A 13,895-nucleotide genomic window follows, 5' to 3' on the forward strand; every position below is an offset into this window, starting at 1 on the left:
TGCTATGTTCACATTGTATTTATTTCTCGGATTAGTCTATGATAAGGGAAACTAGTTTCCCATTTAAGGTAATGAACCAATGCTTCTGATGGGACACACAATAACACGTGGGTACATTTAACGATGCTTTAAAACAAGACAACATTAGTGAAGAAACACCAGCTGTTCCCCGAAGACAGTGCAAAGCTTAACCAGAGTAGCAGAAACAGCAGCATATGATATAATTTTTTTAATCACAGAAGTGTAATATGATTCATCCATACTTGGAAGAAAGTAACAAGCATAAGGGAAAACTGAGGAAGAAGTATGGCTAAGTAGTGTCTCCCAGGATGGCCAACCATTCTGAATTATAACCATAGGAACCTCAGCTTGATGAAGCCCAAGCCAGCTGAGGTCACCTCCAGGGAAATCCACGAGATGTTGGGTATTAGAAGAGGGTGTAAAAGATTGGTTTGGAGGCTTTAAAAAGGAAGGAAATCACATGCCCGCTTACTGGAGAATGCGTGGAGTCTTCTTCCCATGTGACATTTTCCTATGGGCTGTGGCAGGTGGAGAAGGAAGCTCATGGGTGAGCATTGCGTCACTTGTCCTGTGGCTTGCACTGTCAGAGCTCAGAAAGGCTGAAGCTGTGGCTTCTGCACCCTGCATGACCTGCCCAGATGATGTAAGCACACCTTCTGGTTTACATCATTCTTCCTGCCTTTGTGACCGAGTGAACCAAAAGTCAGCAGTTTCTCCAAAGCACATGTATTTGAGTTGTGTTTAAAAAGAGAAGTGGTGGCGCATGCCTTTAATCCCAGCACTCGGGAGGCAGAGCCAGGCGGATCTCTGTGAGTTCGAGGCCAGCCTGGACTACCAAGTGAGTTCCAGGAAAGGCGCAAAGCTACACAGAGAGACCCTGTCTCGAAAAACCAAAAATAAAAATAAAAATAAAAATAAAAAATAAAAAGAGAAGTATCGCCGGGTGGTGGTGGCGCTTACCTTTAATCCCAGCACTTGGAGGCAGAGCCAGGCGAATCTCTGTGAGTTCAAGGCCAGCCTGGGCTACAGAGTGAGTTCCAGGACAGGCACCAAAACTACACAGAGAAACCCTGTCTCGAAAAAAAAAAAAAATATCTAGGAAGGAAAGTAATAAGGGTGAATGTAATCTCTTCATTCCCAAGTGTCTTCTGTCCTTCTGTGATCTGCTGGATGCCCTGGACCTCTATGGACCAAGTTGATGAGTTTCTTCTCCTCTTGCTTCTGCGGGGGTCATGAGCAGGAAGAGGGGAGAAGAGTGGGGTGGAAGAGTCGTTCTGGCTGCCTTCTTCCCTTCATCCGTGCCTGCAGCTCTGCATCCCCAGCCTCTCTCTGAATCGTCAGGGTCGTGGCAGCTCTCACTCCACCAGCCACAGAAAACTGCACAGTTCCTTGGAACTTCACCCACAGGATTATTGTAAACGGTCTTCCTTCTCATTTGTTTGAGAGCGTCCCAAGTATATTGCTTAAAATATTAAGGCCACTCCACGTAGTTAAAAGGGAGGTTTATTTTGTGGGGTAACTCACAAGTGAAGGGATAGGTAACAGGGTCCGGGAAAGGTGTAGCGCAGTCCGACGGTGTTCTCTGGAGAACTCTGCTCGGTCTACCTCCAGCGTCCAGGGTCCAGGAACCAAGAGAGCCGGCCCATCCGGATCTCGGGTCTTCAGGGTCCTCTCTTGGCCCCGCCTTGTAGGCGGGACAGTTGCCGAAGCCTCAATGGATTTACCTCCCAAGTTCTTAGGTTTCAGAGGTGCGTACCACCAGCCTAGTTAAAATATTCTTAAATTCTCTTCAACTTACCCAGTGTGAGATTACCATCAGAGTTTCGCTGAGCTGTGGCTCATATAAGTTACTTTAAAGATCAAAATTTGGGAAGTAATGACCCAGTGAAAAACCACTTTCTTCCCCCAAAGCTATCTCATCCTCCAAACCTCAGTCACCTGGAAGAAGCCAGTGCAGACCTGAGAATTCGACATCTGTTGTTACCTCCTACCCCATGGACGATAGATTTCCATTTTAAAAAGAGAAACACTCTCAGGTATCAAATCTGCACTTCTTTTTATGTTCTATAACAGATATCCAAGAACAACAGCTTAAACAATAAATCTGTGTCTTTCAGTTTTTATGGGTAAAGGACCCAAAAACAGGCAGAATTTTCCAGAAGGTTTCATCTACTCTGGCAACTGTTGAACATTGTTTTGTTATGTTTTTGAGACAGGGTCTTATTGTGTGTCCCTGGATGGCCTGGTACTCTCTGCCTCAGCCTCCTAAGTATTGGGATAAAAGGTGAGGGCCGCCATGCCTGGTCCATGATTTTTTTTTTTAATTGCTTGCTCCACCTGGAATGTTTCCACTTCTAAGTTCAGTCTGGTTATGGCCAGAATTAAATTTCTACTCTGCCCAAGACCGCTAAAGATTGCCTTGTCAAAAGAATTAAAAGGAATACAGCAAATTATAAATATGTCTCTGTGATATGCTGTCCATTACAAAATGGACATGTTCTCCTAAGATGAACTGCAGATCCTCTGTAAATAACTTTTTAATCTTTAAAAACATGTATTTGCTTAACTCTCTCTATTTCTATGTATATGTGTGTATGCATGCACACCAGTGTGTGATCTCAGTGGCCCTGTAAATAATTGTGTGGGTGTAGTAAAATGACATTTCAACAAAACAACCAAAATGATTCAGATATTCCATGATAGTTTATTTAAAACATTTCTCTGTGTATATTTTCTGTTGAATCCTAAGCATACATACTTAAGGATGTGAGACAACTGCAATTGTGTAGAAACAGGGAAGCTGAAATGGGATCTATGCAAAGCTTTGTAAGTTGGTGATGGAGATCAAGTTCTGCAAGATGAGTCATCTGTACCCTCCATATTAACTACTTACAGGGAAAACCACCAAGAATTTGACCTTCCCCCTTAGTAGGAATGGAGTGGAATAAGGTGCCCACAAACAAATCTCTTCCCACACTGCCCTAAAAAAAAAAAAAAATCCAGGCCAGTGCCTCTGTGTCGGCTGGGTCTACCCACAGGCTATTTTCAGGTCCTGAAAAACAGGCATGCTTGCTTGCAGATTCACTGGCTCAGGTATGCAGACTGTCTTCTTACTGTATGTGAAGAGCAACAGCAGACAGCTTCTTGGTGACCAGAAGAAAGAGCTCGAAGTTGTATGGCTTTTCCTGTCCCCTCATGTCTAGTGGAAGAGGCCTGTGCTTTCCTACAATAGAGACTGTTCCTGTCCTCAGTGTGCTAATCATAAGGTGGTAAGGCTAATCATTGAAATGCCTACTCAATCCAGAGGAAAGAGTCTACACCCCACACCCAAGAGTGTGGCCAATGGCACATTTGAAGTAGAGGCTGAGGCAGGAGAAGTACACCATGATAAATGTTCTGATACAATCTTAACTCAAACCAAATGCATAAAGCAGATGTAAAAGTTTCATGTACTAAAGTAAGGAGGAGAATTAAGACTAGCTTCTCTGGCTTCCTTCCTAAAACTCTCAACTCAATATGACCCTACAGAAGATCCAGGAAAACCCAGGGTCTCAGTCAACTCCTCTTCGAAGATGGCTATCACTGTAGTGAGGGTGAGTTTCACCCAACAACATCCCTAAGGTCCAGAACTGGACTTGGTGGTGGTGTGGGGATGCCTGCCCGGGGATGGGTTCTATGACTCACCTGTCATTGACCGGCAGAGGGGCGGTACAGAAAGTCCCAGCAATGGTAGTCCTGTCTTTTTTCCAAACCCTGCTAGGAACGTGGAATTTGAGCCTCACTTGGTTTATCTGGCACTGGGGGGTGGGGTGGGCAATGACTCCTCTCCCTTCCAGTTGCTGTCTAGGTCTGAAAGGAAAGGGGGGGAGGGGATGAGTCACCGCGGCTCTGCATTTCACTTCCTCCTTGTTCCAAGGGGCTCTGCTGGCAAACCTGGTTGACTCTCATGCACAGAGGCACTAGCTCCTTGAAGATGGAGACACAGCATTCTGTGTAGCCCTCACTGGTCCCTCTGACCATAGAAGAACAGTTTTGAACACGACCCAGTAAATACTTGTTTTTTTTGTTTTTTTTTTTTTTTTTTTTTAATGATTGGAAAGTCAATAAATGTTTATTTAAGGGACTTCACGTGTGATTCCTTTGCTGTCTATCGAGGTCACTCAAGTTCAAGAGCTGTTCTGAAACAGCTCTTTCTCAAAGAAAGATGCTTAATTCAGTTGTACTATGGGAAGAACTGGTTGTCTGGGACCTGGGCAGTGGACGGTGGGTGTGTCCTTCCCTCCTGGCCTCGGAGGCAGTGGGGGAATCTGAGAAAGAAGGAATGGAACAGGGTACAGCTACTTCTCCATTTCATAGTAGGTTGGGTCCTGCTTCGCCAGCCCAGTTTCCTGCTTCTTTCCCGTTTACAGAGTGATAGTTCTTCTTGGTGTATTTTTTTTTTTTTTTGGTTTTTTTTTTTTTTTTTTTTTTTTCGAGACAGGGTTTCTCTGTGTAGCTTTGCGCCTTTCCTGGAACTCGCTTTGGAGACCAGGCTGGCCTCGAACTCACAGAGATCCGCCTGGCTCTGCCTCCCGAGTGCTGGGATTAAAGGCGTGCGCCACCACCGCCCGGCCTTTCTTGGTGTATTTTTATCACCCAGAACTAGGCATACAATTTGTTTCCTCGTTTTGCATCAAGAGTCTGTTTAGGTATATAAAAGCTGCCCCTGATCAGAGTGTTTTATAATACGTCAGAAAAAAACAAAAAACAGATTTTCTTCCTTTAAGAAACTGCTTAGCTGGTCAGTGGTGGCCCATGCCTTGAATCCCAGCACTCGGGAGGCAGAGCCAGGCAGATCTCTGTGAGTTTGAGGCCAGCCTGGTCTACAGAGCAAGATCCAGGACAGGCGCCAAAACTACACAGAGAAACCCTGTCTCAAAAAAACAAAATAGCCGGGCGGTGGTGGCGCACGCCTTTAATCCCAGCACTCGGGAGGCAGAGGCAGGTGGATCTTTGTGAGTTCGAGGTCAGCCTGGTCTACAGAGCGAGATCCAGGAAAAGGCGCAAAGCTACACAGGGAAACCCTGTCTCAAAAAACCAAAATAAATAAATAAATAAATAGATAAATAAATAGATAAATAAATAAATAAGAAAGAAAGAAACTGCTTATTTCAAAGGCCTTGTAAATTAAAAGGAATATGAAAGATGCTTTGTGTGGGTGGCTGGGCCTAGGTAAATTCTCCACATAAAAGGAAATCTTGGGGTTCCACAAAAACAATAGGAAGTTGGGAAAGAACACACTTCTTCCCGGCATTCATCCTTCTGATTTCTGATATTTTAATTAAAAAATAGTAAATGAAGGCTAAAGCAATTGCATTCCGTGTCTTTCTTCAAGAGTCCTGCATCTTCCTTTGGGGGTGAAGGCTAACCGCCTGTGAGGTCCACTGTGCCCAGAGTCTCCAGTGACTGGTGGGAGGGGGCAGTGTTTTTAAGTCCCTCTAGAAGACCCAACATGTTGGTGCCATGACTCTGCTAGAATCCATTCATCTACCCGCTGGCTGGAGAGACTATGGGAAACCATTCTGGAAGCAACACAGCTTGGAACACACACAGTGGAAAGTCCTCAGCTCGCTGGATCCCCCCCCCCCCGAAATCCACAAGCTGCTGTGAGTACCTGCAGATTCATGTGGCAGTGCGACCCAGAGGGGCCCGTATTTTCAGATAGACCACCGTCCAGTGGCAGGATGTTGGGGAGCTCAGGAGTAAGGATCTCTTCCTGGTGGAACTTGTCTTCTCTCATAGCGCAGTTCAGCAGGGCAGCCTGAGAATGTTCCCCACCCAGAGCCCAGAGTGGTCACTCTCCTCTGTTTAAAATGCCCAAGGGCTCCCTGAGCTCCTCTCAGAACAGAAACGATCTCTAGTTTGTCCTTCCAAGCCTGATTTGTCTCTCCAGCCTTTTCTTGTCCCAGATCCCACACCTTGGCTTCTCTTTCAGGCACACCTATGTTTCTCACGAACCCGTTGTCCAGCTCACTCCTGCAAATGTTCTCTTGTTACATCCTCGGAGCCACTTAGGCATCGACCGTGTCCTCTAGTAGCTTCTGTACAGTGGACCAGGGAATGTTTAAAGGAGTGTGCACTGATCATTTCCCCGGTTGCGTTCCGTTCACTGATCATGTCCCCGTTTGCGTTCCGTTCACTCTGCAAACCTTTGTCTGCAGCAGCTTCCACAGCAGATTCTGGCAAAGGCTGACCCAGGAAAGTGGGCACAGGCCTCTGAGGGCCTCTGGCTTGGGCAGGGCTTGGGCAAGGGTGATACTTCCAGTGGGGTTCCGGCTCCTGCCCAGCAGCCTCTGCTGTGGTCAGGTTCGGTGGGAGGCAGTCCTCTGGCTTTGCCAGTTTACCCCTACTGTGGTAAGCTCTCCCCTGCCTCCCATCTCCCTCAGCTTTCCCAGGACAGTTGTAATTCGCTTACTCTGTCACATCCCTTACAGGGTCTCCTCTGCATCAGCTGTTTTCCTGACTGGACCTTAACAGAATCAGTGATACATGATAGACTGTTTACTGCTGGCTTGTGACTAACTTTTTGGTTGCTTTTTAGAGAAACATAGACCCTTGTTCCAGACTTGGCATCCCCTGCCAGGCTTGTAGCCCCCTGAATCTGTAATTCTTTGCTCTCTGGATCCAAGTCTGGTCCCACCACCTCCCCAGAGCCAAATCTGCCTCCAAAAGGAACGGAAATGACAGGCTCTGGTTTCACTCACTGTAGCCACCCCTTCCGGCTCTAACCTCATACTTTAACTGGCCTCTGCCTTGGGTTCCATTCAGACCCAGTTCCGCTCCTCCTCCAACATGGAGCGGCTCCTCAGGCCCTGGTCATCCCTGCAGAGATCGTGGCTGAGTCTCTCCTTCATTGATATCCCTAATACAATTCTACCTAATCCCTGAGCACCGTTTCCGACTCAGAACGGGATTACTACAGGCTCATCACCTTTGGCGCTGCCCACTAGCCTTGCTTGTCCGCCTCTGAATACACTGCACTTAGGGTGGTTCGGATCCCAAATGTGCGGTCTGTATCTGGGAGGAGATCTATAGTGGGCACTGTCTCCAGCTTGGTGGGCTAGGCCAGCCTTTAGCACTCACACTGTGCCTGACCTGGGCGTAAACACACTTGAAAGAGGGGCTCAGCCATTTGGGACACTTACGTACATGGTGATCTTGACCGAGGAAGTAATATTGTTGCTAAGGAAGGTGACCTCGACGATGGTGTCCTTTTTCCTCTTCTCCTTCAAATTAAACTCCACGAGGCTGTGATGCACTAGGAAACCGAAGAACAGCAAAGGCTTGGCAGACGGCACAGGTGCCAGAGGGGAAAGTCCCACAGTGGCGAGGCTGGGATTCTCTACCTCCAAGGCACTGCAGGAGGCACGGGCTTCTTGTTACCAGGGGTCCCCTGCTTGCTTCCTCCAGTGCAAAATTCCTAAAGTGGAAGTAGTTATCCCACAGGCCGAAGTGAGGACTGAGTGGATCAATGTATGCAAAGTCCTGAGGACAGTGTCCTTGCCTGGAGGACATTCAGAAAGCCTTAATTTTTATTATTGCTTGTCATGCAAGAGCAGTTCAGGCCTCCCTGTTCGGTGACCTTATTGCGGTGACATAATGTTTTTAAAATTACACTTGAGTTTACTTTGTGTGTGTGTGTGTGTGTGTGTGTGTGTGTGTGTGTGTGTGTGTGCCATGTGGTACATGTGGAAATCAGAAGACAATTTGCAGTAATTGGTTCTCCCTTTCCTCCATCTGGGTCTCAGGGAACAAACTTAGATTATCGTGCTTGGCGATAGTCGAGTTTACCCACCAACCCATCTTGATGGCGGTAATGTAATCTTGAGACTATCAAAGAGGAAGCATCATATTGTTTGAATACTGCTATTGTTTGAATGCCCATAACCCCTCTCAAAGTCATACTTAAACTTCGTCCCTGGGGAGATGGCCAAGTGCTTGATGTGAAAGCATGAGGACCTGCATTTGGACCCTCAGCACCCATGCAAAAAGCTGGGTGTGGCAGCACTGGCCGGAAACCCCACTGCTGCGAGGGAGGGCGTGTGGAAACAGGCAGGTCCCCAGATCTCACTGGTGTGTTGCTAGCCTGTCAGGTTCAGTGAGCACCCCAGAGCCTTCCTGAGTAGATCAGTACCTCATACGAGGGACGGAAGAGGAAGGACCTACTAGGGACCTTTTGGCCCTTCTACCCTCTATTATGTGACAGCAGCAAGATGCCATCCTGGAAGCAGAGAACAGCCCTCAGACACCAAACAGCAACATCTTGACCTTCCTAGTTTCCGAAGGCTGAGAAAGTAGACTTCTGTTCTCTGTAAGTTTCCCAGTCTTGGATATTTTATTACAATAGCATAAACAAACAGGGACATACACCAAATAAACAACTCATGGAACAAAAAGCAGCATCCCTCTTCCTCTCGCACATACAGCGTTGGTGGCTGTTACCCTGACCCTCCCTTGAGCAGCATAGAGGCTAGGGCTCTCAAGGTGAGTGTCATCAACATCTTGGCTCATGGTGACACGAAGTAATAAGGAGCTGCTGACTGTCTGATAAGGGAGGGTGGGTAAGGAAGGATTACAATGTCACTAACACATTCTCTCTCTCTTTATTAAGGGGTAGAGGCACCTCGTAGCATTTTGCCGTCACTTTGGTCTCCACTGTTTGCCCTGGCTCCTTTCGTGATGGGAACACAGTTAGAGGTGTAATCATCCTTCACTCCTCCCTCACCTGTGTGTACTTTTGCCGTCTGACTGTTGGGGAAACTGCCAATGGATGCAGGTACCGAGGCTTAACTTAGAAAAGTCGTGTGATCCATTTGAGTCCAGTGGGCTTAGAAACAGACTCATTGACAGCTGCCAACATGCTAAGAACTCATGAGACAAAGGAACCTGCCATCCTGTCCCCTCCAAAGAGAAAAACATTCAGTGTCACGTGGCTTCTGTCTGTCAGTTGACTACTGTGGGGTGTGAATTGCTCTGGGATGGGTAAGGTTTCTGAATAGGAGTAGAAAACGTTAGATGATTTCTGAGACCTTCGGGAATGTGATTCCTTGGGTTGAGTTTAACATATAGTGTATGTCATCTCTTTCTATGTTTGTTGAGACGGTTTCTTAAGGTTGTTTCTCTTTTCTCTACACTGCCCTCGAAACCCAGGGAGAGCCGGGGCTGCTGCTGGGTGAGTGGGAATCGCCAGGAAAATGAAAACGGCACAGGAAGATGATTCAACTGGTGGCACACTGAGCCCTGGGTGGGCAGTCAGAAGGCACAAACTTAAGGCCAGGCCCCGATGCTGACAAGCCGCGCCATCTTGTCTAAATCACTCAACCTCTTTGTTTCTCGGTTCCTTTACCTGACGATGGTGAAGAGTGGAGGAAGTGAAAAGCTGTTCTACAAGAGGAAATTAATATTGCTTTTAAACTCATTATTTGGTAGATGATCAGCCCTTGAAGCAGTGCGGGGAGGGGGACCATTCCAAAGAGCAGTGCTGAGGTAGAAACAGGCTAAGAGTGCTGAGCATGGCCGTCCAGCGCCATGATGGCCTGAGAGTGTCTAGAGAGCTGGAGCTGCCCCCCACCCCCCCCACCCCCTGGCCCCAATGAAGCCTAGTTAAACAGCCTTCGCCTAGGGAAAGGATGGTACCCTGTATCTGTCCTTAGAAAGAAAGGCTCAGAGTTTGGGAGCAAGTGGGTTTTCACACTGGCTGGTTTCCTGTGTCCCTCTGTGGTGTTTGAATGGATAGGAACGTGTTTCTGCGGGTCTATGGGAAAGAGTTCGCACCAAACATGAAACCAGAAATGCTCTTGTGACCCTGCCTCAGCAGGGACCTTTCAAACCCTCAGAAGCTCCAAGCTCCCCCAGGCTTCCCTACCCAGTGTATTCTTAGCCACACAGACACAGAGGAGCTTGCTGAGGTTGCTGCCAACTTGCCCTGACTGGAATGAGAAGCCAGGACATCTGGGCTCAGAAGTACTGTCTCTGCCACCACACACCCGCAGCCTTCCTGCTGACCTCTGACGGCACTACTGCCAGGAGAGTGACAAGAAGGAACCAGGAATCGGGTATGGTGGCATGAGGTGACATGGAAAAGGGTCAGAAGACCAGATGTGGAATCCTGATTTCCTCACCCAGCTGTGTGCCTCAGGCACTGGCTCTCAGAACCTCATGAAAATTCCACCTGTGACTGAGACCGCTTTGTTCTTCAGACATAGCCACATCCACGAAACTCAAAACATCCCCATCTAGGTCTCAAATTCTCTGCCTAAGGGAAGGGAACGATCGGATACCTGGCTCTGAGTCACCACGCCGCTGACTTCCTCTCCCCTATTTTATCCTCACAGTTGATTCTTGCGAATGGGTGCTATTATTGTTCCCATTTCCCACAGCAGGATATTGGGTTTCAGAAAGGTGAAGTAACTTGCTCTTAATTACTCAATTGGAAAGCAGAGAAGCTGAGATTCAAATCCAGGTCTGTGTGGCCACGGAGTCTGAGCTCTGAGCTCCAAATCACTGGGCCTGTCCAGTAAATGGAAGGCTGTGGCCACAAAGATCTCTCCCACAATGCAACACAAGCTGATGAGAAAATCAGCTCAAATTAAGGTGACTTTATAATTCATCATCCAAGCTGGCATGTTTTTGGTCCTGCCAACATCGTAGAGCAGACAGGAGGGCCCCAAGAAGATGAACGCAAGCCAGGAAATAGAGTCACCCCAGTGAAGCTAAGAATTATGGGAAGAGTGCTGGCTTGGTGTCTAATGGTTTCACGGATTCCAAGACTAACTTTTACTTTAATGTTGCATCCTTTTTTTTTTGTTTTTGTTTTTGTTTTTGTTTTTGTTTTTGTTTTTCGAGACAGGGTTTCTCTGTGTAGCTTTGCGCCTTTCCTGGGACTCACTTGGTAGCCCAGGCTGGCCTCGAACTCACAGAGATCCGCCTGGCTCTGCCTCCCGAGTGCTGGGATTAAAGGCGTGTGCCACCACCACCCGGCTAATGTTGCATCCTTTATAATCATTGGCATCTTAGCTTCAAAGAAATGCAGGGAGCAGTATCTATGAACAGCGGGATTGTGTTTACAGAGGAGAAGGTGGCAAAGGTCATGAACCCCTGGGTTCTGACCCAGGAGGCTCTGCTAGAGTGAGAGGTATGTGGTGTGGGCACCAGGAGGGGGAGAGAAGTATAAAGGATGGCCTGAGTCAGGTATCCCAGAGTCAGGGGTACCCCTAGGAGGGAGACAAACACCTACCTTCCTTCCTCTCTCCCTCTCTCCCTCCCTCTCTCCTCCCTCCTTCCCTCCCCTTCTTCCTTCCTTCCTTTCTTCCTTTCCGTCATTTCAAGACAGGCTCTCTCTGTGTAGCCCTGGCTGTCCTGGAACTCACTCTGCAGACCAGGCTGGCTTCAGACTCAGAGAGTCTCCTGTCCTTGCATTCTGAGTGCTAGGATCAAAGGCGTGAGCTGTCATAACCAACTGGGCACAAATTCCAATGAGGGGAGCAAGGAGGGTGACTATGCCATCAGAGAGATGCTCTTGAGTCTTGAGTCCTCACTGTAATGATACTGCTTGGATGTATTCTCACAGTTCTGGTTCTGCCTGAGATGACCTCCCAGGATATCTCTGCCCAAACCCACCACCTCCCATCTAGACTCCTACGCTGGGCTAGATGCAACTCAATTGGTAAGCCTGGACATCCCCAGCCTCCCACCAGCACAGCTATACCTATTTCCTTCCAACTCACCACAGTACGGGGCACTGGACATAGTCATGAGATACACTCTCACTTCCTTGGGGAGCGGCTCAATCTTGACACCACCTTGCTCCGCCAGCCCTGGAAATAAAGAAGCCAAGATGGCACAGTTCTGAGAAGGCCATTTCTAGGACCCAGAGTCCCCAGTCAAGGGTGGACTCACTTATGCATCCTATGTTCCGCAGATACTTGACTGCACGTGTGTTCGGGCTCATGCTACGTGATGAGTCCCGAGAGCCAATCGAAGTTCAGTGGGGTGTAAACATGAAAGTTGACAGGAAGTGCATTCTTCGGGTCATTCCCCACATCCGTTTGTTTTCTTTTAAAATGTATTTGTTTGTTTGTTTTGTGGGGGTGTTGGGGGCACCAGGGGACACTTGGATGCTATAACACGCATGTGGAGGTCAGGGAACAGCTTATGGGTAGGAAGTCAATTCTTTGATTCCACCGTGTGGATCCTGGGGGTGAAATTCAGGTTTTGATGGCGAGAAGCTGGCTGCCGGGCCATCTCACTGCCCTCATTTGACCCATTCTTGGTAGATCATTGTAAGAAACGCAATGTTTTGTGTCTAACTTGCAAACCAAATCATATCATGGTTGCTTTAATGGCACCTGCATCCTGTTGCTCTGAAGACTGGAAGGTGACAGTCGGATAGAATGTGCTCAGAGATGAGATCAGAGTGAGGACAAGGACCCGCAGGGTGAAGAACCTTGGATAACACACTTGGAAGGGTATGTGGCCAGCATCTCTGAGGTTCAGTGTGAGGGAGAGCAGAGAGAAAAGCTGGGTTGTGGTGATATTTTATCTGTGCACCCCAATAAAGCTTATCTGAGGAACAGAGGAAAAAGTCAGCCACTATAGTAAGCATAGAAGTCAGGCAATGGTAGCACACACCCTTAATCCTAGCATTTGGGAGGCAAAGATCCATCCCGATCTCTGTGAGTTCAAGGCCACACTGGGAACAGAGCCAGGCATGGTGGCACACGCCTTTAATTCCAACACTAGTTAACCATAAAGGTCTGGAGGTCTGTACAGACAGACAGGAAGTGACAGAGCTGGGCAGGAAGAGGAAGTGATGTAGCTGGGCAGAGAGAGGAAGTGAGATGGCAGGGCACAGCAAGGCATATATAGGCCTGGGTATACAGTAGGTCTCTCTGGAGGCTGAGGGTTGGTAAGGTGAGGTTGGCTGTGGCTTGCTCTATTCCTCTGATCTCTCTTTTTTTTTTTTTTTTTTTTTTTTTTGGTTTTTCGAGACAGGGTTTCTCTGTGTAGCTTTGCGCCTGTCCTGGAACTCACTTGGTAGCCCAGGCTGGCCTCGAACTCACAGAGATCCGCCTGGCTCTGCCTCCCGAGTGCTGGGATTAAAGGCGTGCGCCACCACCGCCCGGCTGATCTCTCATATTTAACCCCCATTTCTGGCTCCGAGTTTTTTTCTTATTAATAAGACCGTTTAGCAATTTATTTTACACTGGCCAGACAGTGGGAAGCAGCTTCATCCATCACCTCTGTAGGGAGGCCAGACATTTGTCCATGGAGGAGGAAACAATGCCAGTGTAGGTTGTTATGGGGCACTATCTGCCTTTCACATTTTGTCAAGCTGGTACCATGTCACCATATGAGCAGCGACGAGCTGCTGTGTTCTGAGTGGCAGCCAGGGATGGTGGGGAGTGGAACACTGTGGAAACAGGAGTCTGATCCCTCAGTCTCCCTAGAGTGTTTTCCCCAGACTGGCCTGGATCATGCAGAAACACCCTTGAGCTGCCCAGCAACGAGTCACCACCCCTATCCCAGATGTCACGTGGCCACCACAATCTCCCACTTCTAAAGATGGCCTGTGTGCAGCTCTGGGGAGTCCCTACCAGGTATACACACAGAGCCAGCCTGCCATCGGGGAGCACATAAAAGGTGATGGGGGCGGACAACCAACACCAATTGTCATCTTCTGGGTGAGAGCGGGCTGAGCACTTGGTAGGCTAGTTCTTTTCCCAGATGGACAGACTCTTGGTCAGAGGTGCTCTGACAACGTGGTGTCTAAACCGGGTGAGCACAATCACAGCACCTGCCAACATGCCAACAAGCTAGGGAAATCTCACAAGGCC

At 48.2% G+C, this 13,895-nt stretch overlaps 1 protein-coding gene across 1 annotated transcript in view; it reads right to left on the reverse strand.

The window, feature by feature from the left end:
* Positions 1-2,705: 2,705 nt before the first annotated feature.
* Positions 2,706-13,895, reverse strand: part of Pla1a (phospholipase A1 member A) — a 35,478-nt gene continuing 24,288 nt past the window's right edge. The window contains exons 8-11 of the mRNA XM_052740677.1: positions 11,787-11,876; positions 7,210-7,318; positions 3,706-3,870; positions 2,706-3,134 (exon numbers count right to left, since the gene is read on the reverse strand). Coding sequence (XP_052596637.1) covers positions 3,050-3,134; positions 3,706-3,870; positions 7,210-7,318; positions 11,787-11,876 — 449 coding nt within the window. The 3' untranslated portion in view covers positions 2,706-3,049. The remainder of the gene's footprint in view (positions 3,135-3,705; positions 3,871-7,209; positions 7,319-11,786; positions 11,877-13,895) is intronic.

This window comes from Peromyscus californicus, unplaced genomic scaffold (genome assembly GCF_007827085.1).
Source record: "Peromyscus californicus insignis strain IS unplaced genomic scaffold, ASM782708v3 Scaffold_16__1_contigs__length_79575227, whole genome shotgun sequence".
Taxonomy (NCBI): Eukaryota; Metazoa; Chordata; class Mammalia; order Rodentia; family Cricetidae; genus Peromyscus; species Peromyscus californicus.